Below are 27,296 nucleotides of genomic sequence, written 5' to 3'. Positions count from 1 at the left end.
ATCTTCTTTTATGAATACCTTTGTCTATTTTAAGAGTCAGATTAATTCCTGTACTTCTTTTAAAGCTAAAAATTTTTGTTAACTTTAAGAAACTTTTAATGCTATTATGTCATTTTCAATCCTTCCAAAGCATTTTCCTAAATAATAAGTGGAAGCTAGCGCTAGTTTAAAATCGGCCTCTCTTAGTGCCTATTTACCGAATAATAAGTGAATGTAATGCATTTAAAATCCTGAAATAGTCTAGCATAATGTAACATTTGTGTGCTAAACACTCAATGCTTCCATCTGACAGAAATTTTGAATTTCCAAAATAGCAACTGGAGTGGCATTGTACTGATAACCATAAATTAAATGCAAGCAATTAAAACAGGACACACTTAAATAAGAAGATATATTCATACCCGTCAATGCTTCAAATTGCGCACTTTATCAAAAAAATGTAATGTTTAAACGTGTTAGTAACATAATGGAAATGTTTCCTGAGATGATCGAACCAAGTCAACTTAATACCTCAAAAAATGGCATTGCACACTTTTAGCTTGCTTGATAGAAAAAGTGAAACAAGGATGTTGTTTTCGGAAAGACCTTTGATGACGGGAGTGATATGTGTCAGTCAGAGCACAAGAATCCCACTGTTGCAGTTATACCTCAGTTTAAACGTGATGTACGGCCTGTTTAACTGATGGAATACATTAAGCTCAAAACTATTGATGAGGTTAGGAAATCGCATATTACAAGCTGTCAAAAATGTTGCCAAATTTCCATCATTGTGATTGTAGACAATTTTCCAGTACAATAAGTATGCTTTTGTATTTTATTTTTATTAAAGTCTGTTATTTTTAACAGATTTATTGCAGCACATCAACAAGTAAAATAAAGGTGGGAGCATATTTCTTGTAAACCATGTAAGCTACGTTTCATGAAACTGTAAGCAAAATGTGCACGCTTTCGTGGCTTGTGACTTAAAAAAAAGCATTCTGTCTGCTGCAATGTGGAATCTGTCTCAGCTTGGTTATTGCCCCCTCACCCATCAAGCAGGGAACTGCTTCTTTGGGGTTTGTTTGTGTGAATTGTAATCATTTTGTTTGTTGCTTTGAAAAGGCTCGAGCAGGATAAAATGACAAATATGGCAAAGATCAGTGAAGCTTCTCTGTCTGGAGAGAGAACACTTAATGCAGGCAGATAATCATGTAGAAGTATTTGCCACTTTGATAATGCAGCCAAGGCTAGACACTGGCTTAAAATGTGTTGCTAAAAGTCAAGTACTGTAAGCTTTAATGTAACTGTGAAAAGCAGAAGAAAGAGCAAATTGTCACTACTCATTAGTAAAATCAGTTACTTGGCAATTATTGTTAATTGCTAGCTATTGATTTTCTAAAGCTTGAGAAGTCTGACACTTTACAGATACTGTTTCTACAACACTCAGTAAGCACTCTGATGGCAAACACAAGGTTAGAGTTTGCATATAAAAAAACCCAAACAAAACTAATGCAAGTACCACTACATTAATGTTTGGAATGAAATAATTTCCGTGTTAAGTATTTTCCAAAATTATAATAAATGCGTATATAGGGGTAGGCTGTCTTTTACTATCAGCTTTAACTTTAGCAGACCCAATTAAAGTTAAAATGTTGACCGATGATGTGACTGCAGGATTAGTACGTCTTTTCATATACAGTAATTAAAATGAGTCACTGGGGTGAGGAGTCATTGAAATGCGTTGTGAAGAGTGGGGATGGCAAAAAACTAAGCCAATGGAATATCATCATCACAATTTTAAAATCTAATTCATTCCATCCATTTCCTGACACCATTATTTCTGGTGCAGAAACATTGCTTGTATATTAATATTTTTGTGTTTTATGTTTGTTTTAATGTTTTACTTATAATAGGCTTACCAAATCACATTCCGTGCAACTGATGTTATTATAGCAATCAGATATTTACGTTACTTGAATTTAACATGCTTATTTGTAATATGTATTTTTTGAGCATTATTGCAAAGCTAATTAGAAAAATATATGTTGGGTGGTTAATACTTATTAGATTAACACGATAAATAAGGTAATTTTAAAAATTGTTATTCTTTTCATCCATCCATGCATTTTGTAGATGCTCTTTTTTAAAACAAGCTTTTTAGAACGACACATATTCCAACCGCAACAGACATCAGAAATGAACCATCCCAGAAGAGGATGCCTATCATGTTTAAAAGCAGAACCACATACACTTACATACCAGGCCAATTTATAGTCTAGTATTTATAGTTAAGAGACTTTTAACAGTAAAATGAATACAAGGAGAACTTCCAAAAACAGATCACCTGGATACGAAGAGCTAGGGGGGGGCTACAGTTCTGTTCACTGCATGGCTCTGAATGTCCACCCTTAATAATATAAACTGAGTAATGCGGTCTAAGTAAAGCAGTTTTCTGATGTCAGAATGATTAAAAATATATCTTTTATGCCATACAATACTATAAAATGCTGTTTATTGCATATTAATAATCACATATTAATTTAGCGGAAATTGAATTAAACTGTAAGGCACTACAGATTCACTGTGTGACCCAGAGCAATTAATTTAATTTGTCTGTGTGACAGATGTACAAAACAATGTGTGTGTATATATATATATATATATATATATATATATATATATATATATATATATATATATATATATATAGAGTCATATGAAAAAGTTTGAGAACCCCTCTTAATTCTTTGGATTTTTGTTTATCATTGGCTGAGCTTTCAAAGTAGCAACTTCCTTTTAATGTGTGACATGCCTATGGAAACAGTAGTATTTCAGCAGTGACATTAAGTTTATTAGATTAACAGAAAATATGCAATATGCATCATAACAAAATTAGACAGGTGCATAAATGTCTTGTTGGAATGTTCAACTTCTGTGTAACTTCAACATTGTGACTGATGCTTGAACATTATCCTGAAGAATTTGTTGATATTGGGCTGAATTCATCCGACCCTCGACTTTAACAAGGGCCCCAGACCCTGAACTAGCCACACAGCTCCACAGCATGATGGAACCTCCGCCGAATTTGACAGTAGGTAGCAGGTGTTTTTCTTGGAATGTGGTGTTCTTCTTCCGCCATGCAAAGCACTTTTTGTTATGACCAAATAACTCAATTTTTGTCTCATCAGTCCAAAGCACTTTGTTCCAAAATGAATCTGGCTTGTCTAAATGAGCATTTTCACACAACAAGCGACTCTGTTTGTGGTGTGAGTGCAGAAAGGGCTTCTTTCTCATCACCCTGCCATACAGATGTTCTTTGTGCAAATTGCGCTGAATTGTAGAACGATGTACAGATACACCATCTACAGCAAGATGTTCTTTCAGGTCTTTGGAGATGATCTGTGGGTTGTCTGTAACCATTCTTACAACCCTGCACATATGGCGCTCCTGTATTTTTCTTGGCCTGCCAGACCTGAGTTTAACAGCAACTGTGCCTGTGGCCATCCATTTCCTGATTCAGGAGGAGATAGCTTTTTGTGGCCTTCCCCTAAACCATGATACTGAACAATCTTTGTTTTCAGATCTTTTGAGAGTTGCTTTGAGGATCCCATGTTGTCACTCTTCAGAGGAGAATCAAAGGGAAGCTCAACTTGCAATTGACCACCTTAAATACCTTTTCTTATGATTGGACACGCCTGTCTATGACATTCAAGGCTTAACAAGCTAACTCAACCAATTTAGTGTTGCAAGTAATCTGTATTGAGCAGTTACATGCATTCAAATCAGCAAAATTACAAGGGTATTTAAGCAATGTCAGAATCAACTGGATGACCGTGAATTAACAGAAGGTTACTTCCAGCAAGATGGAGCTACATGTCACACATCGGCAAGGAACATGGCAGAAATTGAGAGATTTTTTGGCAACAGGGTAATTTCAAAGGGCTTTGGCCACCACAGTTGCTGGATCGGACACCACCAGCCTTCTTCCTTTGGGGTATGCTCAAAGGAAAAGTCTACTGGAACAAGTCTAGCAATGTGGAAAATTTGAAGTAAAACATCCAACGTGAAATTGCTGCTATTCCCACCGAGATGCTTGCCGATATGTTCAAGAACATGGAGTGGCCCATCAAAATGTGTCTGGCAGAAAACGGAACCACTTCCAGCATCGCATGTAATACAATCGATTACACATACGTCATGGTATATAGCGTATTTTGGTTCAGATTGCTTCATCCTAATGGAAATTACAACAGAATATTTGGGGCATCTTTCAAGTAAATCTTCCTGTGTGTGTGTATATATATATAACCACATCTTTGTAAAAAGCACACTTTTATTTTCCCTAAATAAACACAGGTTTTACAGTCCCGAACACCACACACAATGCACACAGCTAATATCACCACAATAAGGGCTTCTCTCTCTCAGAACTTGGCCGTCTATCTCCTCCTGGGAGCTTTGTCCTGCTTCCACTCCCGACTCAAGCTCCCTGATTGTATGAAGGTGGCCCCTTTTATTCCTGCCTGGATTTGCTCCAGGTGGCTGATTACGTCCTTCCGGCAGCACTTCCTGGTGTGGTGGAAGTGCTACCCTTTGTACCAGAAGCACTCCGGACATCCCTGGCAGGTTCTCTGCCATCTTGCCAGGTGTGGCTGGAAGTAAGTATTTCTGGGTTCCTTGAGGTTTAAGGCACCCCCTAGCGGTGGCCACGGGTCCCAATGGGTTAACCGCTTTTCCCTCTTCTCCTGTGGTCCTCTCTTAATCCATGGCGGTTGCCCTCTGTGGAAACTGGCTCGGACACAGACAGGCAGACACGTTCATGTCACCCAACACACATTTATTTACACTATTATGTACAATCTTATCGTGCTCACAGACCCCAAAGTCCTGGCCTTTCAACAATGCCTTCTCTCTCTTCAGGCCGCCTCCTTGCCGTCCTCCCGACATCATCTTCCTTCCTCCCGACTCTTGTCAATGACTGGAGGGAGGTGGCCCCTTTTCTACACACCCGGATGTGCTCTAGGTGCTCCCCGGCAATCTTCCACTGGCACTCCCCAGTGTGGCGGAAGTGTCGGCTGTGTACCCGGAAGCACTCCGGGTGTCCCTTCTTCTCTTCCCCCCAGCACTTCTGGGTGTGGCGGAAGCGCTGGGGTCCAGGGTCCCCAAGGCATCAGGGCACCCCCTGGCGGTGGCCCCAATACAATACAACCAGGGCGGAAGCCCCCTCACGTTCTGGAGGAGGAATGAGCCCTCCTCCTGTCCTCCTGGGCGTCCCGGCTGGGCGTGAGCCCCGTCCGGGTGCCACACCTCTCATGGCCCGGAAGCTATACATGCTGTCTTCCGGTCCTTCCAGGTATCTCAGCCAGGTAAGGAGTCCGGCAATCTGCTACTACATATATATATATATATATATATATATATATATATATATATATATATATATATATATATATATATATATATATATATATATATATATATTTATATATTATACGGGGTCACCAGTGTGATGGCCCAACCTTTTCATGTTGTTAGGTCTCCTTTTACTATATTTATAGGAGGTCGGGTTCAGTGTGAGTCGGGTGGTGGCCGAAGGCGGGGACCTTGGCAGTCCAATCCACAGCTACAGAAGCTGGCTCTTGGGACATGGAATGTCACCTCTCTGAAGGGGAAGGAACCTGAGCTAGTGCGCGAGGCTGAGAGGTTCTGGCTAGATATAGTCAGGCTCACCTCGACGCACAGCGTGAACTCTGGAACCAATCTCTTTGAGCGGGTGTGGGCATACTTATTGCCCCCCAACATGGAGCCTGTTCATTGGGGTTTACCCCAGTAGACGAGAGGGTAGCCTCCCTCCGCCTTCGGGTGGGGGGACGGGTCTTAACTGTTGTTTGCGCGTATGCACCGAACAGCAGTCTGGAGTACCCACCCTTTTTGGAGTCCCTGGAGGAGGTGCTAGAGGGCACACCTTCTGAGGACTCCCTCGTTCCGCTGTGAGACTTCAATGCTCACGTGGGCAGTGACAGTGAGACCTGGAAGGGCGTGATTGGGAGGAATGGCCCCCCCGATCTGAACCCGAGCAGTGTTTTGTTATTGGACGTCTGTGCTCATCATGGATTGTCCATAACGAACACCATGTTCAAGCATAGGGGTGTCCATATGTGCACCTGGCACATGGACACCCTAGGCCTCAGTTCGATGATCGACTTCGTGGTCGTGTCGTCATGTCTTGGACACTCAGGCGAAGAGAGGAGCGGAGCTGTCAACCGATCACCACCTGGTGTGAGTTGGCTTTGATGGTGGGGGAAAATGCTGGTCAAGCCTGGTAGGCCCAAATGTTTTGTGAGGGTCTGCTGGGAACGTATTGCAGAGTCCCCTGTCAGAAGTAGTTTCAACTCCCACCTCCAGCAGAACTTCGACCACGTCCCGAGGGAGGTGGGGGACATTGAGTCCAAATGGGCCATGTTCCGTGCATCTATTGTTGAGGCGGCTGACCGGAGCTGTGGCCGTAAGGTGGTCGCTGCCTGTCATGGCGGCAATTCCCGAACCTGTTGGTGGATACTGGCAGTGAGGGATGCCATCAAGCTGAAGAAGGAGTCCTACAGGACCCTTTTGTCCAGTGTGACTCCAGAGGCAGCTAATAGATACCATCAGGCCAGGCGAAATGCGGCTTCGGTGGTTCCTGTGGCAAAAACTCAGGCGTGGGAGGAGTTTGGGGAGGCCATGGAGAATGACTTCCAGATGGCTTCGAGGAGATTCTGGTCCACCATCCGGCGTCTCAGGAAGGGGAAGCAGTGCAGTGTCAACACTGTATATGGTGGGGATGGTGCGCTGCTAACTTCGACTCGGGATGTTGTGGGTCGGTGGGGGGAGTATCTCAAAGACCTCCTCAATCGCATTAACATGCCTTCCAATGAGGAAGCAGAGCAGGGGGACTTGGAGCTGGACCCTCTCATCTCTTGGACTGAGGTCACCGAGGTAGTCAAAAAACTCCCTGGTGGCAGGGCCCCGGGGGTGAATGAGATACGTCCGGAGTTCCTCAAGGCTCTGGATGTTGTAGGACTATCTTGGTTGACACGCCTCTGCAACATCACATGGACATCGGGGACAGTGCCTTTGGATTGACAGACCGGGATGGTGGTCCCCCTCTTTAAGAAGGGGGACCAGATGGTGTGTTCCAACTACAGAGGGATCACACTCCTCAGCCTCCCTGGAAAAGTCTATTCAGGGCTCCTGGAGAGGAGGGTCAGTCAGATAGTCAAACCTCGGATTCAGGAGGAACAGTGTGGTTTTTGTCCTAGTCAATGAACAGTGGACCAGCTATACACCTTTGGCAGGGTCCTGGAGGGTGCATAGGATCTGTTCGCAGCTGAGTGTGAAGCGGCTGGGATGGGAATCAGCACCTCCAATTCCGAGACTGTGGTCCTCAGTAGGAAAAGGGTGGAGTGCCCTCTCAGGGTTGGGGGTGAGATCCTGCCCTAAGTGGAGGAGTTCAAGTATCTCTGGGTCTTGTTCATGAGTGAGGGAAGAATGGAGCGGGAGATCGACATGCGGATCGGTGCAGCGTCCACAGTGATGCAGGCTCTGCATCGGTCTGTCATGGCAAAAAAGGAGCTGAGCCATAAGGCAAAGCTCTCAATTTACTGGACAATCTATGTTCCTACCCTCACCTATGGTCATGAGCTGTGGGTAGTGACTGAAAGAACGAGATCACGAATACAAACAGCTGAAATGAGTTTCCTCTGCAGGGTGTCTGGGCTTTCCCTTAAAGATAGGGTGAGAAGCTCAGTCATCCGGGAACATGAGATTCTTGCAAGACACTCCCTACTTACAACCAATATCAAATAAGACAACGGGGCAGCAAAACATTCAGTCTTGTGAAGGATTTGGGCACACACAGATCCAGGGTCTCAGCACATATAAAGCATATAAGGACAATACATTGTAAATGAAATGTCGACGACTAAGCGAAGAAGAAAGCAGTGCAGAGAAAAGAGACTCAAAAGCGTTGGAGAGAAAAAAGAGCAAAAAAGAAAAAACAATCTAGGTGCAAATTCAGAAAATAAGGCAAGTAATTATCAGCCCGGAACAAGTGAAATTGAAACAAAGCACGTCTGATCAGGCTCAGAATTAAAAGACAAAGTAAAAGACAAAGTAGAACTTCATAAACACATTCACAAACATTGGCGCTATACACATGCAGAGCAGATTATGAAAGCAGTGGAATTCGAAAGGCTCAAAAAAAAAAAACGCATGCGCGCTACAAATGTGGAGAGAGTTAAAGAATATGAAAGTAGGAAAATTAGAAAGTATAAAAAAGAAAGTAAAGATCGCAGTAGCGCAAACAAATGGAAATTAATACTCGAAAAAGGGAAAATAATCACCATAGACCAGGTGTCATTGAAAATAAAGCAGGACAAAGCGAGGTCAGAAATAAAAGACAGAGTAGAAAACAAAGTAAAACGTCATAAAGAGGTTAAAAAACAAGGGGCCAAACACATGCAGAGCAGGTTAGAGATAATTCAGGATAGGTTTCTCTGTTTGGAATTTCAGCATAGACAAAGCGATCTACATCATCATCAGTTAATAATTTTTTTTGCAAAGTAACCAATAAATGCATGTGATGTAAAATACATTTTTGAAATTCTCTGACTTAAACTTCAAAGCCTTACAATTTTTACATACTTCTGACATATCACCTATGTCCATATATTCAATTTCTCTTCGCCTTTTCGTTATTTCTCCGAGTAATAATTTCTCTTTTTTTGCGCTAATGCGATGTTTACTGTCTTTGTTTGGACCCTGTCGTTTTTTTCTGCTTTCATATTCTGTATGTTGCTCTGCATGTGTTTCGCACCTACGTTTTTTTTTTTTAGTCTTTTGAATTCCAGTTTTCATTATCTCTAACCTGACAAAGTCATTAAACACATGTCTCACTGACCTAATTTAAAAGATTCAGCATATTGGGAGTTGAAAGATTCCAAATATTGTTTTTACATAAGTTCTGAAATAAAAGTGAAAGTAATGAAATAGCAACAATTCAAAGAAAAAAAATATCCTAAAAGTGTGTATCCGGAAAACCAAACACGGGGGGTTGGCGAGCGAAGCGAGCAGGGGGCAAAGCCCCCTAGTATCTTTAAAAAATAATTAATATTTAATAATTTTAGCATTGATTTATTATTTTGACTTTGTATTAACTTTATTCATTTTCATGTCCTAGATTTTTGCTTATTTATAATAGTGTGTGTGTGTGTTATTTTTTTTCACTCAGAGTTAAAAACATTATGCAGTCTGGCATGACCCTGAGCCACTAAATGCTCTTGTTGTGCTCCATCCTTCAACACAGACGTCTGATTCAAATCCCAGTGCTCATCACCTGTACTGCCTGCTTCTAAAATGCTCCACATTCCCATCTTTGTGCTGTTGCTCAAACCTTGGGTGTGTGAGGCAAATATTTTTTTGTTGTGTGTGTAAATACATTTATTCATATCTAAAGGTCTTATCTTGAAAATAAAAATGTTGTATGTGATGCGAAGCCTACAACACAATAGACTGGTGCAGAGAAATTAAAGTTTCTTTGGAACTTTGTGAAAATTGGGCACTATTACATTTATTCTGCTTTAACTCTTTTAATTCTCCTAGGATGAGTTTCTACTTGCATGTACTGGAAAGAGTGCATTAAGGAAATTTAGTGAATTTCAAGAGAGTCAAAAATTGAACAGTTAACATGTGAAGCTAAGTGTACTTTATACGTCAGAAATGCCTATGAGTTGTGTTTATAACTAGCAATATAACATCTTACTAAAACGTGTCTCTTTTTAATGAAGATTGTTATACAAAGCCAAGGGTAATGAGTTCATAAAGCTACTTCGCATATAAGGTAGATTGTTTAGTTGTTTAATGAATGTGTTTGTTTATAGTATTTCATTTATTATATAGGGATAAAAATTTATTATTGGATAATTTTCATTGTCCTGGTTATTTGCATACATTTCTTTTTAAAAATCTTTTCATAAGGACTTGCAAAGGACAGTCAGAAACAATAAACACTGGCAGTGGCACAGTGGCAGCTTAACATTTTATAATTATTTAAGTGGTTCATAAATTCACTAATCATAAGGTAAAATATTCAATACTTCTTCAACAAATATCATCATTTAATATTTCCATGGATAATTGTGCATGAGACAGTCGAATGGCTTTCTTGGATGAATCTTTATGCAATTCTGTCTTTTCCCATCCATACACTAAAGCCAGCACAGCCAAAAACAAAAGATCCTCTCCTGGTCACTGAATACAGTGACGCTCATTCTGAAGGGAGCCAGAACTGCTTTTTGTAAGCTCTCTCTTCTGCCTTGATAATAGAACACAATGAGTTATTGACTTGTTTATGTATGGGTCTCTTTTCAAAAACTAACTTCGACTCCCACAGTCTGGACAAATGATTGATTTCACGAAGGGGAGGCAATCCAGCTGCTTAACTTTACAATGTAAACCTTCCTTTTTCTTATTTGTTCATTCCTTGAATAGGATTTTAAAAATTACTTTTTATAAAAATACCTGCAGTTGACCATTGAAAATGAGCCCTGTATATATACATTTTTCAGATATATACAGCAATTCCATATGCACAAAGATATTTTTCAGTTAATGAATTATAAATGCCAAAAGCTATTAGTGTTAACAACAAAATATATTAAAACATTTTTAAAAAGAAATTTCATAGAATGGAGGCTGGCTCTTCAAAATTATTGGTGTTGATGTCGTACCTAATAAAGTTATGTTCTATTTCTTATCTATCCTTCTGCCCGTTTCATGTATCCATTTTCTGCATAAGTTCTTTTTTGTAATTTTGACTTATCTTACTGCGGTGGGTTGGCACCCTGCCCGGGATTGGTTCCTGCCTTGTGCCCTGTGTTGGCTGGGATTGGCTCCAGCAGACCCCCGTGACCCTGTGTTTGGATTCAGCGGGTTGGAAAATGGATGGTTGGACTTATCTTAACAAGGTCCGCACAGACACAGGGAGAACATGCAACATCATCCAAGATTCTTGAAGCTGTAAGGCAGCCGTGCAAACCACGTTACCAGAGTGCTGAGTAATTGATCAAAAAGGCATTTAAAGTGCCAAGTGAGAACTAAAAAGAGACTTATTATTAACACCAAACCAGTTTTCTGGCAAAAAAGAATTTAAACAAATCATTAAACACGAGAGGAAAATAACAAATGAAATAAACAAACATGCTGCTGAAGCATGTTCAAAAGAAGCAATAAATGGAATGTCTAAAACAGAAGTAAAAAAAGCTCTAAAATAGGAGACCCCTTTACCAGGCATATTCAAGCTAAGCTAACTAACCTATCGCGTCAGGTGGGATAAGTACCTGAAGACAGAAAGTCTTTATAAGATTTCATTAGTAAGCAACCATTAAAAATGTTTTAAGGGTTTACTTTGACGCAACATTCTCCTTGTCTACAGCAGTGGTTTCCCACCTCAGTCCTGGGGGAAAGCTATGACTATAGGTTTTTGCTTCAACCAATTTTACAATCAGTAAGTCATTTTTGTTTATTTGGCTGATCGTTCTTTCCTTCTATTATTCTGTAGCCATAGGGGTCCCCTAAGACTAAGACTGAAAACCATTGGTCTGCACAATGTTTAGACTCAAATAAAATGGTAAATAAAATGTTAGGCTATTTTCCTTAAAAAATTTTGAATATAAATCAAGGGATGTTCCACTCATAATATATAATAACCTTATATGACCACAACTGAATACACAATGGGAGGTCTGAAAATCAAGAGTACACCTTATGAGGAGGATTTAGGAGTCATAGTGGACTCTACACTATCAACTTCCTGACGGTGTTCAGAAGCCATTAAGAAAGCTAATAGAATGTTAGGTTATATAACACGATGTGTGGAGTACAAGTCCAAGGAGGTTATGCTTAAGCTTTATAATGCACTGGTGAGGCCTCATCTGGAGTACTGTGTGTAGTTTTGGTCTCCATGCTACAAAAAGGACATAGCAGCGATAGAAAAGGTCCAGAGAAGAGCGACTAGGCTGATTCCAGGGCTACAGGGGATGAATTATGAGGAAAGATTAAAAGAGCTGAGCCTTTTCAGTTTAAACAGAAGATTAAGAGGCGACATGACTGAAGTGTTTAAAATTATGTAGGGAATTAGTACAATGGATCGTGACTGTTATTTTAAAATGAGTTCATCAAGAACACAGGAGCACAGTTGGAAACTTGTTAAGGGTAAATTTCACACAAACATTAGGAAGTTTTTCTTTACATAGAGAACCATAGACACATGGAATTAGTTACTAAGTAGTGTGGTAGACAGTAAGACTTTAGGGAGTTTCAAAATGTTTTTTAGAAGAATTAAGTGGATTGGGATGGTGAACTTTGTTGGGCTGAATTGCCTGTTCTTATCTAGATTGTTCTAATGTTCAAATGTTCTAATCTGGAGTACCGCAAGCAGTTCTGGACACCATGCTACCAAAAATAAATAAATAATAATAAGACTAAGGACTAAAAGGCATGTCATCACACTACATGATTCTATGCAATTTCTAATTAGACAGCATATCAGATTTAATAACTTTTGCCGTTGATAATATCAAACCATGCAACTAGGAATCTCAGGAGTGACTGATTAAACAATTCTCCCACTACTTTTTATTGTGGTTCCAATTCTCCTATTATTATATTGCAAGATGCTTTCGTTTTGATAGTCAATCAATATGAACTTCTGACATTTTAGGTTAACTTTTCTAGTATCTTAACAAATAGGTTTAATGGACTGAATTATTTGCTTGTTTGTCAAATTTTGTATAGTTTTATGTTTATATCTATTTCTTTACTATTATATGTAGTCTCTAGTGGGTGGTTTGAGCCAGACTCAAATGTTGCCTGTGAGGCAAAAATAATCAAAAATTAAAAATCTATTGATTTACATGAGAGTTTTTACTGAGTTGTTAAGTACGTATCAAGTTAAGAATTTTACATGGGTAGATGATTATGTCTGATAACTCTGTATCAATCAGATATTACATACGTTCTACACCTTAGCTTACTATTGTTTGGTGTGCATTATTCACTTTCGTCTTGCATCGTGCCTCAGCATATGTCTGCTATGTGCTACCACTGTAGTGAACTTTTCCATAATAACACTTCCACCTCTACAGGTCTATATCCCCTGCCCAGGGTAATATTTTGGAATAAGCTGACACCTCTGCAGTATTTGACTCTAGAATCAATATGCTTTATGTGTGGTATAGGCTTGAATAGGTTACAGTTGTAATTAATAGCTCTGCATGTTTATTTTGTTTAACCTTTTTAATGTGTTTTGGAATTTTGTTTACTCATAGATGCATCATCTATTTCAGATTGTAATATAATGTAAAATAATGTAATAGTAATTCAGAATGTAAACCTTCCATGTGTTTCACAACACTTAAGAACATAAATCTGACACATGAGTGGAGACAATTCAGTCCATAATACTAATAGGTAAACTGTCCCAATACCTCATCCAGATACTTCTTGAAGGTTGTCAAGTTTTCTGCTTTAACTACTAATTTGTTTCAGATTCCCACAGCTCTTGAAAATGTATAAAGAATACTATACATTTCATGGGATGCTAACCCACCTAGTAACAGTGCAGGGTGGATAACAAAACCAGAAACCATTAATTAAATATAGAGTGCTGGAGGACAGAGAAAAAAAAATCATCTTCTTTTTCATTCACTCTTGGAAAAAGTGTCCACCATTGGCATTTTATTAAAAAATAGAGATATGGATTGTGCTCAGCTACACAAAGAACATACAGACGTATTTTGTACCTACTGGCCCAAGTCAATCACTTTCTGTGTGTTTTTTTCCGTAGATGCTTAGGTTTGCATTTAACTTGTTTTTTTCTTTTTGCTTTACTGTACTATCTTTGTTACAGAAAGAAAAAAAAAACTTGCTTTATTCAACAAGATATTTCTAACGTTTATTATGAAAGGAGTGTCTGCTTGACAAGATGTCTCCAGTGACACTAATGGCACTACTAGGATGACAAAACGATGAATAAAGTTTCATAGGAGAGTGACAAAAGAAGGCCAAATTACCATGTACTCTTAAAAATAATGGTTCTTTAATGACACTTTCTGGTTCTTTACCGGGTTGTGTGGTTCCTCATTAAACCTTTGCTTAAAAAGCATCATTTCATTCTGAGATGGGTTTTTTGCATATGAAGTTGTTTTTTGTGCATTGAAAAACTTCCTAATTGTAGGAAAAAAACTGAAATCTTTAATGTAGCAGGACACTAAGAGAGTAAGAAAACCTGAACATAGCTTCTATTATTGTATGCAGCAAATGTCCTTTTAAACTCATGAGCCATGGTTATTTCACAAATAATTCAATGGTTATTTACAGTATGGAGTCTGTGATAGGTCTAAATATAGATTCTTTCTGGAGCCTTCATATGGATGGGTCTTTTGGGAAGACACCACTCTGAAGAACCACTCTGGCACCTTTGTTTTTAAGAATAAACTATTTTGGGAAGCAAGGACTCCTAAATGAAAAGCTGTGTAATAGAGGTTGGACTTTACAAATGTGGAGAATTAGTTCACAGAGGACATGCATGTGGTCTCAAACCTGGTTGATTGGTTGAAGTTAATGGCCACTAGTTAGAGAATGCATGAGTTCAATGACTACTGCTAGGGGGATGGTACTGTCCTGTTCTTTTCTTGGAGTAAAAAAAGTATCCTGTGAGATGTGTCTTTTTAAGAGCTCCAGAAGCTTCAGAGGGCCAGGAACACCAGAAGGCCCATAAATGAGGTGTAGTTTGCTTTTTTTTGTAGCAAAAGTAAGGGGTGGCTTGAACTTACCCTAGCAGAGGACCATCTTATGACATAGCCATGGCTGGATCTACCACCAGAGTGACTTGGGTGCACACCCTGGGTCCTGCTCATAAAAGGCCTTAGCATATTCGAAGAAAATTTCCAAATACAAGAAAACTCCAGGTTTTCACCCACAGGCAGTCATAGAAACATGCATCCCATCTGTATCTCACTTCGATCTCCATGATTATAAACCTATCCAATCAAAACTTAATTAAAAGGTTTTAAAAGAAAAATACAAGAGGGTAAGGCACAATCACAGCAGGTCTCTAATACAGTATGTTACTTTTACAAGATTGTACATTGGGTGTGCTACCGTGGTTCAAAGGAGGAAAAGACAAAATGGATGGCAATTCAAAACGAAGGCACAGTGGAAAGAAATGTTTAAAAAGAGAGACGAGTAATAGATGCTGTTTTGTCAAAAAATATACCTGACATTTGCAGATTAAAAATGAATAAACAAATAAATAGATTAATGAAAATAACATTTTCAACAAGCATTGCATAGCACAGCTGAAACTACTAAGGCTGACCTTACAAATAGCCAGGAAAGGACCAAAATGACCACTTCTAATAGCTTTAGCAGCAATGAGCAGTCAGGGAGCACCGACATACAGTAGGCATCAACAACAAAGTGGAAGAGAATGAGACCACTACAGAAGACAAGACCCACCTAAGGATGGCAAAACTGATGGGCGGATTCCCTATACCGGTCATTTATTTAGATACTGCAAATGTGCAAACCCAAAAAGCTCAGTTATATGTTATCCTTTTGCCACAAAGTGGTCACATGACTTTTAAAAATGTTTATTTGAGGTTCATTAACTGCACTATCAGAAGAAATTTAATTTTCTATAGATGCAATTTTGCATTCATCAATTATATATAGTCATTTGTGTAAAGTGTTTTTCTCATCCATTTATATTATTTTATAGAATACCTATGGTAAACATTGATGTTTCCTTTAAGATTCATAAAAGAAATGACCATGTGTAAGAATGTTTAAGGATTTAAATGATTAAAACAAAATAAGTATGGCTGTCAATTGAAATCATATGTGCACTCACCCTTCTTATCTTAAGGGAAATTACTTCTAGGCAATCATCTCTCAGCCATTGATATAGTAAATAAAAATAAGAAAGTAAAAAAACTGAAAAATGGAAACCACACTTCTCTGTACCCCAATGCTGTGTTGTGGGAAAGGTATGAAACAATCAGGATTTTTTTTCAGCTTAGATTTTTAATTTTTTAATACACCCAGTTGTTAAATATGAAATTTTAGGAGATCAGGCTGTGGATATACCGCCTTTATGATGATGAAGTCATGCTAATTGGGCAAGACATATGATGAAAATCCCTCTGTGTAACTAATAATTCTTGTCAATACCACCAAATAACCCCTAATGACATTCTTTGGGAAAGGTGAGGATGAAAAATTACAAGCATAAATATCATTTGTATTTTGGATATTTTTGATATCTTTAGTATTAAAACTCAAAAATTCCTTTTTTTGGTCATCTTGTATCTATGTCCATCCATCCATCCACCCATCCATCCATCCATCCATCCATCCATCCATCCATCCATCCATCCATCCATCTTCTTCCGCATATCCGGGATTGGGTCGCAGGGGCAGCAGATTGAGCAGAGATGCCCAGATTTCCCTCTCCCCGGCCACTTCTTCTATCTCTTCTGGGAGAATCCCGAGGCATTCCCAGGCCAGCCGGGAGACATAGTCCCTCCAGCATGTCCTGGATCTTCCCCGGGGCCTCCTCCCGGTTAGACATGCCTGGAACACCTCACCAGGGAGGCGTCCAGGAGGCATCCTGATCAGATGCCCGAGCCACCTCATCTGACTCCTCTCGATGTGGAGCCCCTCCCGGATGACTGAGCTTCTCAACCTATCTTTAAGGGTAAGCCCCGACACCCTGCGGAGGAAACTCATTTCAGCTGCTTGTATTCGTGATCTCGTTCTTTAGGTCACTACCCATAGCTCATGACCATAGGTGATGGTAGGAACATAGATCGACTGGTAAATTGAGTGCTTTGCCTTACGGCTCAGCTCCTTTTTCAACACGACAGACCGATGCAGAGCCCGCATCACTGCAGATGCCGCACCGATCCGCCTGTCGATCTCACGCTCCATTCGTCCCTCATTTGTGAACAAGACCCTGAGATACTTGAACTCCTCCACTTGGGACAGGATCTCGCCCCCAACCCTGAGAGGGCACTCCACCCTTTTCCGGCTGAGGACCATGGTCTCAGATTTGGGGGTGCTGATTCCCATCCTAGCCGCTTCACACTCGGCTGCGAACCGATCCAGAGAGAGCTGAAGATCATGGCCTGATAGAGCAAACAGGACAACATCATCTGCAAAATGCAGTGACACAATCCTGAGTCCACCAAATTGGACCCCCTCAAACGCCCTGGCTGCACCTAGAATTTCTGTCCATAAAAGTTATGAACAGAATCAGTGACAAAGGGCAGCCCTGGCAGAGTCCAACTCTCACCGGAAACGGGTTTGACTTACTGCCGGCAATGTGGACCAAGCTCTGACACCGGTTGTACAGGGACCGAACAGCCCTTATCAGGGGGTCCGGTACCCCATACTCCCGGAGCACCCCCCACAGGATTCCCCAAGGGACACGGTTGAACGCCTTTTCCAAGTCCACAAAACACATGTAGGCTGGTTGGGCAAACTCCCATGCACCCTCCAGGACACTGTTCCGCGACCAGGATGAAACCCATACTGTTCCTCCTGAATCCGAGGTTCGACTATCTGACGGACCCTCCTCTCCAGGACCCCCGAATAGACTTTTCCAGGGAGGCTGAGAAGTGTGATCCCTCTGTAGTGGGAACACACCCTCCGGTCTCACTTCTTAAAGAGGGGGACCACCACCCTGGTCTGCCAATCCAGAGGCACTGTCCCTGATGTCCATGTGATGTTGCAGAGGTGTGTCAACCAAGACAGTTCTACAACATCCAGAGCCTTGAGGAACTCTGGGCGTATTTCATCCACCCCCAGGGCCCTGCCACCAAGGAATTTTTTAACCACCTCGGTGACCTCAGTCCCAGAGATGGGGGAGCCCACCTCCGAGTCCCCAGGCTCTGCTTCCTCATTGGAAAGCATGTTAGTGGGATTGAAGAGGTCTTTGAAGTACTCCCCCCCACCGTCCCACAATGTCTCGAGTCGAGGTCAGCAGCGCACTATCCCCACCATATACAGTGTTCACACTGCACTGCTTCCCCCTCCTGAGACGCCGGATGGTGGACCAGAATCTCCTTGAAGCCGTGTGAAAGTCATTGTCCATGGCCTCCCCAAACTCCTCCCATGCCTGAGTTTTTGCCTCAGCAACCACCGAAGCCGCATTCCGCTTGGCCTGCCGGTACCTATTAGCTGCCTCCAGAGTCCCACAGGACAAAAGGGTCCTGTAGGACTCCTTTTTCAGCTTGATGGCATCCCTCACCGCTGGTGTCCAACAATGGGTTCGGGGATTGCCGCCACGACATGCACCGACCACCTTACGGCCACAGCTCTAGTCAGCCGCCTCAACAATAGAGGCACGGGACATGGCCCATTCGGACTCAATGTCCCCCACCTCCCTCGGGACGTAGTCGAAGTTCTGCCGGAGATGGGAGTTGAAGCTACTTCTGACAGGGGACTCTGCCAGATGTTCCCAACAGACCCTCACAACGCGTTTGGGCCTACCAGGCCTGACCGGCATCCTCCTCCACCATCGAAGCCAACTCACCACATCATTTGTGATCATTTGACAGCTCCGTCCCTCTCTTCACCTGAGTGTCCAAGACATGTGGCCGCAGATCCGACGACATGACCACAAAGTCGATCATCGAACTGAGGCCTAGGGTGTCTTGGTGCCAAATGCACATATGAACACCCCTATGCTTGAACATGGTGTTCGTTATGGACAATCTGTGATGAGCACAGAAGTCCAATAACAAAACACCGCTCGGGTTCAGATCGGGAGGGGGGGGTATTCCTCCCAATCAAGCCCTTCCAGGTCTCACTGTCATTGTCCACGTGAGCATTGAAGTCTCCCAGCAGTACAAGGGAGTCCCCAGAAGGTGTGCCCTCTAGCACCCCCTCCAGGGACTCCAAAAAGGGTGGGTACTCCAAACTGCTGTTCGGCGCATACACACAAACAACAGTTAGGACCCATCCCCCCACCCGAAGGTGGAGTGAAGCTACCCTCTCGTCCACCGGGGTAAACCCCAATGAACAGGCTCCAAGTCGGGGGGCAATAAGTATGCCCACACAAGCTCGGCGCCTCTCACCGGGGGCAACTCCAGAGTGGTAGAGAGTCCAGCCCCTCTCAAGGAGATTGGCTCCAGAGTTCAAGCTGTGCGTCGAGGTGAGCCCGACTATATCTAGCCGGAACCTCTCGACCTTGCACACTATCTCAGGCTCCTTCCCCTTCAGAGAGGTGACATTCCACATCCCAAGAGCCAGCTTATGTAGCCGAGGATCGGACCGTCAAGGTCCCCGCCTTTCGCCACCACCCAACTCACACTGCACCCGACCACCTTGGCCCCTCCCATAGGTGGTGAGCCCATGGGAAGGGGACTCACGTTGCCTCTTTGGGCTGTGCCAGGCCGAGCCCCATGGGTGCAGGCCCTGCCACCAGGTACTCGCTATTGAGCCCCACCTCTAGGCCTGGCTCCATAGGGGGGCCCCAGTGACTTGCGTCCAGGCGAGGGAAAACGCCGTCCAAATTTTTTCTCCTTTATAGGAGGTTTTATTGAACCGCTCTTTGTCTCATCCCTCACCTAGGACCAGTTTGCCTTGGGTGGCCCTACCAGTGGCATAAAGCCCCAGACAACAGAGCTCCTAGGATCATTGGGACATGCAAACCCCTCCACCACAATAAGGTGGCGGTTCGAGGAGGGTATCTATGTATTTTTACTATATTGTAGATTTTTTCAGGCAGAATGAGCACACAAAGGCACATGTCAGAAGACAGGCATAATGGGGACAATACTTTTGACAGAGGATTTCCATTGATGATTAGAAAGACCCTTGAAGTACCAGTATAGATAAGCAGAAGCTTCCAGGGATTATATGTCTTAATGATTGCCCTACAAGAATTTTAGGTTGAGTTCCCCTGTTCAGTATGCTGCAACAATTGGTCCCCTCACAGAACAGATGGAATTCAGCTTTATCATTCTTGTTCATGTTTTTTTAATTAAAAATAGAGGTTAGAAATGCAGGTATAGCCAGGGCCAATAGGAAAACCTCTGATGAGATTGCCCAAGGACTTTCAGAGGATGTTCCTGACCTTAGAAATAGTAGCAAAGACTTTATGGGAAATAAATCTGTTGATGCAGTTTTAAAATGTCTTATACCAAGGTAGTAAAGGAGGCTGTAGGGGTTCAGATATACTGTACAGAAAATAAAGAGTATGTGGCAAATGAGTAGTGCCGTTTTTGAGTTATTGAGCACATTCATTGTTGTGGATGGTAGGGAAGTGTGTAAGCCACCCCAATGGTGTAATTATTTATGAAATAAGCTCCAATTGTTGGTACATTTGAGTATTGTGCCACTTTTTATTCTACGTAAGGGAAGGATACAGGTTTGTTGCTTGTCACAATGTAACCAGGAGGTATAAAATGGGTTATTTGCCTGGTCAACTTACCAAATCTTTGCTGAACCTGGATGAGTATAATGTGGCTTTCTAGCAGTTCTGTGGAGATAATGGGAAAGAATGTGTTATATAAGAGGGTCTCATGCTTTATATATATATATATATATATATATATATATATATATATATATATATATATATATATATGTAAGTATAAAATGGTATATTCTTTTAATAAAGTAGCACTGTTTTAACAGTTTAAGTATTTTAATTAAAAAGACAGAATGAAAGTTAAATCTTTAAATATCTTTTCTTTCAGCTAAACTGGGCTTTAGATAACTGCATCGAGAAAATTACCAGAAAGGACATTCTTTCGTTGACCACAGAAGATTTGTACAATAACAAAGAGAAAGTAAGTTAATTAATTGGTAATGTATCACTATCATTCAATATTATTGCTAACTATTCATTTTTAGATTAATGTGTGTTTTATGTGAATGTGTCTGTAAGTAATTTACAATTCATTGTTTATGTAGAACATCCACCTTATTTGGACATGTTATGTTAAATGTCCACAGTACCATTAATTCTTGGCTGAGTGTCCTAACTGTTTTGCAAAATATGTCAGCATTATTTTTTTACCTTTGATTTATAATTTAAAAAAATAATGAGGGATATATGCAGCTTAATGCTGTTTAACATTTGTGTATTTTTTAAAAAGACCATAGAAAATAATGCTTTTAAAAAGTCGTTACTGCTATGAAGCATTCAATTCTTATGATCAACTATTACCATATTCTATATCTCATTGTCCACCAAATGTATACTATATTTAATCTTGTATATTTAAGAATGCACTAAACAAGGAATTGATTGTATTTGTTGTTGTTATTATTATTATTATTATTAAGGGTAGTATATATATGGTAGTAGTAGTAGTAACACTATAATGTTGCTTGTTGAGATGTGAATTAATGAAGAAACAGCATGAGGCAAAGCATATGCATTTCTTTGAAATACACAGTCTTCAACCTATAGAGTATTTATGAAAAACTAAACTTTTTCATGTATATTTGCTCCTGTTTAACTTAACATTACAAGTATTATTTTTTCAATTCATTCTATCAAAAAATCCTTCTTAGAAGCATATTTATAGACTTCATTCATTTATTCATTATTAGTAAGATAAGCAAATTATATAACATGAGTAAATAAGACAACATATCATAAAGGGTTGGGGCACCTAGGTGAACTCTGTATAATTAAGGGTTGAGGTTTGCTGAAAAGGACACAGTAGCAGAGACGTTTTTCTTAGATGAGAGTCTCTTTTGGACTAACTCCAAGATGGTGGCAGAGCCAGTTTTCAGGATGGTGAGGTGAAAGGGACGGGTTCGGGAGGCCAGATGGCAGACGTGACGTCATTGGTGGGTTGTCTGTCAATCATCCATTCTGCAGAGGGAGAAAAAGAAAAGGCATTAAGCAGCAGTGCCACCCCTGGCTTGGAGTGTAGTTACCAGCTGATGAGCCCTGAAGTTGTCTTCCATGTACAATGCAACAATAGATAGATAGATAGATAGATAGATAGATAGATAGATAGATAGATAGATAGATAGATAGATAGATAGATAGATAGATAGATAGATAGATAGATAGATAGATAGATAGATAGATAGATAGTCAGTGTGTCACAATTCAAAATTTCTTTTTTGTTTCACCAGCATTTTTCTGAATATACATAGGATACTTTGAATTATAGTATCTGAGAAAACGTGACTTGATTGACTAAACCACTTGTTGTTTTCATTAGGTTGGTAACATCTTCATTCATGAGTCATATTTATTACTAAACAAAAATATAGTATAAATATTTAGCAATAGTTAATCTCCTTAATATTGTTATCAAAAAGAACACTTGTACATTTATCACTGTTTAAATAAAAAATGGTCTAAAATATTAAATAATTTTCAAAATTGTGGCCAGATTATATTAATAAACTTTGTGCATTTGAGGACTTTTTACTGCAGCTTGATTATCGGTGCCAGGCAGTCAGATGTTTAGAAGCAAAAGACAACACATGAAAGAAGGATTCAGGGAATAATCTCTGACCCTGTTCTTAAATTTAGTAGTAATAGCTCAATCTCACTGACTGATTACCCACAAACATTCCCAAGCAACCTCAGTTTTTTTTATATGTTCATGAAATTGTCTAGTGCCTTTGACCTTTGTGTTTGTTTTGTGCTTGGCTCTCTGAACATTATTTTTGCATGGTCCCTATTTCCATATTTCCGCTAGCAAATCACTACATCCTTATGTGACTTTCTTCTTTTCCTTGATCTTACATAATCACATATGGACTTTTTGTATTTATGATGCCCAGACACATCTTTTAGTTCCTTAAATTAATTTTTACTATCTCTCCTCTCCTCACTTTGATTGTTTTTTTCAATTTGTTTAGTTCCAGATGTTTTTAGTGTACAAACAGAAGGGTGGTTGGAAAATTCAAGTTGTAAACAATTTATTTTTACCTCTGTAATAGCTAAATTAATTGAATTTCTTATCCAGTGGCCGCATGTTTAAAATGCTATTTCATTGACAACACATTTTTGCCAGCCAGCATGTATACCTGAAATACTACCAAAACATGTAGCATTCAAATGTTAATCTTCCTCACTGTTTTTGTTTTTAAATGGAAAGATGAACAAATGGACATTCAGTATTTCTGACAGAAAACTAGATATATGTCTATTACTGAGGTAGTCAAGGATATAGATATAGATTTGAGACTGAACTGCTGAGCTTATGTCAGTTTTAAGAAGCTGTATGCTGACCTGCACTGCTGGCATTCTGCAGTTATGTCCTGCTGGTATGTATCATAAGTGCTATGAGAATAAGATGCATACAAAAAAAACAGCTGGTTTAATCACCCAGTTCACAATTGTTTTAGGAATGAAACAATAGGGACTGAGGAAGTAAAGGTTACAATACTTTGGCAGATGGCTGTTAGAGTTTAGGGTCCTCTTCACAGACAAAAGGCCTCCTCTATCTCTCTGTCTCTCTTTGTCTTTCTCCTGTCCTGTTGATCTCCTGCATCATTAGACTGTAAATGATAGGAGTTAAACTTATTTTAGAATGAATGGACCAAGGACAGGAGAGATGACAAGTTACAACTATCTTGGCACTTCAAATTTCTGGTTTAGGAATATACTTATTGTGTCTTCTTATTTACAAGACCCTTGAAGTAAATATGTGGTCATATTTAGAACATAACAAGACATTCCTACTCAAACCTGCTTAACTCATTTCAGGGTTTGGGTGGACTAAATTCTATTCTGACAGCATCAAGCACTGGACAATAGGGTGCCTTGGCAGTAAATGGCAGAGGCCTGCTATTATTTCATTACTGAGTCGAAATTGTTCATTAGTTTACACTCAACTGAAAGGCCTCTTCTGTAGATACAAAATACTCTCTTGACTCTGCTTTTTAAAACATGAAAAATTATCCTAATCAGTCCACATTTTGAAGTTTTTGGATAAGTGCTCTTCAGGTTATTCTTAGCCAGGACTGTTATTTACATTGACATGATCTGTCTTTTTTGTTTTGGTTGTTCTCCAGTGATACAAAAAACATTCAATTTATAAGAAACCAATACACATTTTTGGTACATTTTATTAACATTTTGTGCCAGCTATACAAATTAAATGTAAACATTTCTGGAAACTGCTGCCTATTTTTTGTTTTTCTTTGTGTTTAATTTTGAAAGGTTTTAGAGTATTTATAATCTTACAAGGACGGCACGGCCTCACAGTTAGGAGACACGGGTTCGCTTCCCAGGTCCTCCCTGCGTGGAGTTTGCATGTTCTCCCCGGGTCTGAGTGGGTTTCCTCCCATAGTCCAAAGACATGCAGGTTAGGTGGATTGGCATTTCTAAATTGTCCCTAGTGTGTGCTTGGTGTGTGGGTGTGTGTGTGTGCACGCCAGCCCTGCCCGGGGTGTGTTTCCTACCTTGCACCCTGTGTTGGCTGGGTTTGGCTCCAGCAGACCCCCATGACCCTGTAGTTAGGATATAGTGGGTTGGATTATGGATGGATGGATGGATGGATAATCTTACAAAGAGTACCTTTCCTGGCAAACATCATGAATGAGAATAAATACCTATGCATTTGACACTTTACTGCAAGCTGTTGGACAGCAACAATAAACAGTACAATGAGCTGATGAAAATGAACCTACATTCACTTGATTACATGCTTAATCTTTGACTTTAACACCATACAGAATTTAGACATTCTCTTGAGGGACTCATGTAATTAGTAAAAGTTCTCTCAATCAGTGTTCTGTTTAATAAGTAGGACTCAAGGGAGGGATAGTACAGTGTTTCCATTTGCAGCAAGTCTATTGTAAATGTAAATATAGTAAGAACAAAAATTATAGCTGTTAATACAGCAAAAGAATTTAAACCAATCATTATGGCCCACTGGGAGGTGCTTGGGTAGTGTTGCTGCCTCATAGCTCCAGAGATTTGAGTTTAAATCCGAAATCAGGGTCTGTCTGCCTGAAGTTTGCACAATTCATTCTTCCTATAATTTGTACTCTGGCTTTCCTTCTACATCCAAAAGACGTGCAAGTTACAGTAGGTTGACTGGTGACTTGTTGACTGGGGTTCAAATTCTTGTTTAATGTCTGTCTTGTTAAATGTTGAATATTTTGTTTATCTTAATATAATTGTTTTACTGTATTTCTGTCTATCTATGTATCTTTTGTTATGTTCAATATATTTTGTGGGTGGTCCTCCAAGAGGTGGACTGCCCTCATTCCTATAAAGGCGATGGTTACCCATAGTTCCCGGCTGTTCATTCGATTGCACTAGGGAGTTGGTGAGTGCTTATTGTGTCTTTACTTTGCTTGATTTTTGAACTTCTGTTCTGTTTTTTGACCTTGTTTTGGATTATTTTAATGGGACGTTATTTACCTTGGATTGCCTTTTTGCACTCCTGGGAGCTTCAGGTTATTTCAGAGCGTTTTGTTAAGAATAAATCTTTTCTCTCTATTATAAAAGAAAATCTTGAGATGAGACGAGACTATTGCCAAGAGATTATTTCAAGTCCCTGCCTCCTCTCAAACATTTACAGTTAGCAGCCCACACCCACGGTCCTCTCACCTCTCATTCGTGTGAATGCTTTTGTCTGACACAGTTCCTGTGCTCTCAGCTCTTATAAATTTTAACGTTTTCCTCGCTTTAAGTTCCAAACAAAAGAAGACTTATTATGTCCAAATCCTATTGAAGAATTTCATCCCGAAGGGTTACCAACAGAAGAAATTAATACATGGGCAATCCTACCACTGAGAAATGATGAAGTCAAACGAATTAACGCTAAAATTTTTGATCGGTTACACAGCAAATTGGTTAAATGTGTATCAATAGACTATGCTGAAACAGTTGGTGGTGATGGTGCGGAATTTTAAAGCATCAACTTACAATATCCCGTAGAATATCTACAACTGTTAACACCGTCTGGTCTTCTACCAGTCGAATTACTGTTGAAAGAAGGATGTATCATAATGTTACTGTGTAATTTATGTGTGAGTGATGGGCTATGCAATAGGACAAGATTAGTTGTATTCAAAATTGGTCAAACAATTTTAACAGGCGACAAGTAAGGTAATGTAGTACATCTTCCGCGGATAACATTAGACACTAAAGGAGATCTTAATATACCATTCATATTAAAACTTTTATAGTTTCCAGTTAGAATAGCTTTTGCTATGACAATTAACAAATCACAGGGACAAACATTCGAAAAAGTTGGTTTATTTATTAGAGAGAAAGAAACAATATTCACTCACGGGCAGTTATATATTGCATTGTCACGATGTAAGTCCAAACACGGAATCAAAATTCAATTCAATATTGATGAAAAGCTAATTCCAAATATTGTTTTAACTGAAATTTTACAGTAAAATTGTAAGTTTAAAAAGTATTTAGGATATAGCGGGTTGGATAATGACTGACTGACTGACTGTGTGTTAATTTCAAAGCCTAACAGAACAAAAACGTATAAGGCAACAAATACCTCTAATGCAACATGAAACATAATTTTCTTTCAATTTATTACGTTTTACTATGGTTAATTACTTGCTGTAATGTAAAATAGTTAGTTCTATTATGCATATGTAACAATTCCTGTGAAAATAACAATCTGTTTAAATTGTACATCCGTTTCCCCATATGTGAGCGGCAGAGCCGTGAAGTGGCTAGCGCGTAGCGCCCACCAGGGAGTTGGCGAGCGAAGCGAGCAGGGGGCAGAGCCCCCTAGTATTTTATAAAGATTCTACATGGCTCTCTGCATTACTAGTTGGGATCTTTTGACAGGATTTGCTCCTTTAGTGCTCATTTTTTGGAACTGTTCAGGAATTACATGAAGGGAAACTCGCAAGTGTCACAACAGTGATTCTCAATTGACCCTGCATTAGATTGTGTGGGTGTACACATGTGATTGTTTCCTGTAACTGACTTTCACTCAATCTAAGGCTTTTTCATCCTTGTGACCCATGCAACGATAAAAGCCTCTGGGGCCCTGATGAACCTAAACTTAACTAAGATGGTTTAATAATCGATGGATGGATGATCCTGTGTGAATAATTGTTGATGTGTATGTCAGTATGCCTATCCTCACAGGTGGCACAGTGGTAGTGCTGCTGCTTTGCAGTAAGAAGACTGTGGAAGATTGTGGGTTCGCTTCCCGGTTCCTCCCTGTGTGGACAGTGCTTTGAGTACTGAGAAAAGCGCTATATAAATGTAATGAATTACCGGTATTATTATTATCAACTGA

General features: G+C 40.1%; 1 protein-coding gene across 1 annotated transcript in view; it reads left to right on the top strand.

Annotated features, from left to right (window-relative positions):
- LOC114645277 (doublecortin domain-containing protein 1-like) overlaps positions 1 to 27,296 on the top strand; it is a 559,771-nt gene that overhangs the window by 254,370 nt on the left and 278,105 nt on the right. The window contains exon 9 of the mRNA XM_051922996.1: positions 20,784 to 20,876. Within this exon, the coding sequence (XP_051778956.1) occupies positions 20,784 to 20,876 (93 nt within the window). The remainder of the gene's footprint in view (positions 1 to 20,783; positions 20,877 to 27,296) is intronic.

The sequence above is a fragment of the Erpetoichthys calabaricus genome, chromosome 2 (assembly GCF_900747795.2).
Source record: "Erpetoichthys calabaricus chromosome 2, fErpCal1.3, whole genome shotgun sequence".
In the NCBI taxonomy this organism is placed as follows: Eukaryota; Metazoa; Chordata; class Cladistia; order Polypteriformes; family Polypteridae; genus Erpetoichthys; species Erpetoichthys calabaricus.
Note: the sequence above shows the minus strand (reverse complement) of the source record. Positions and strands in the feature narration are given on the sequence as shown.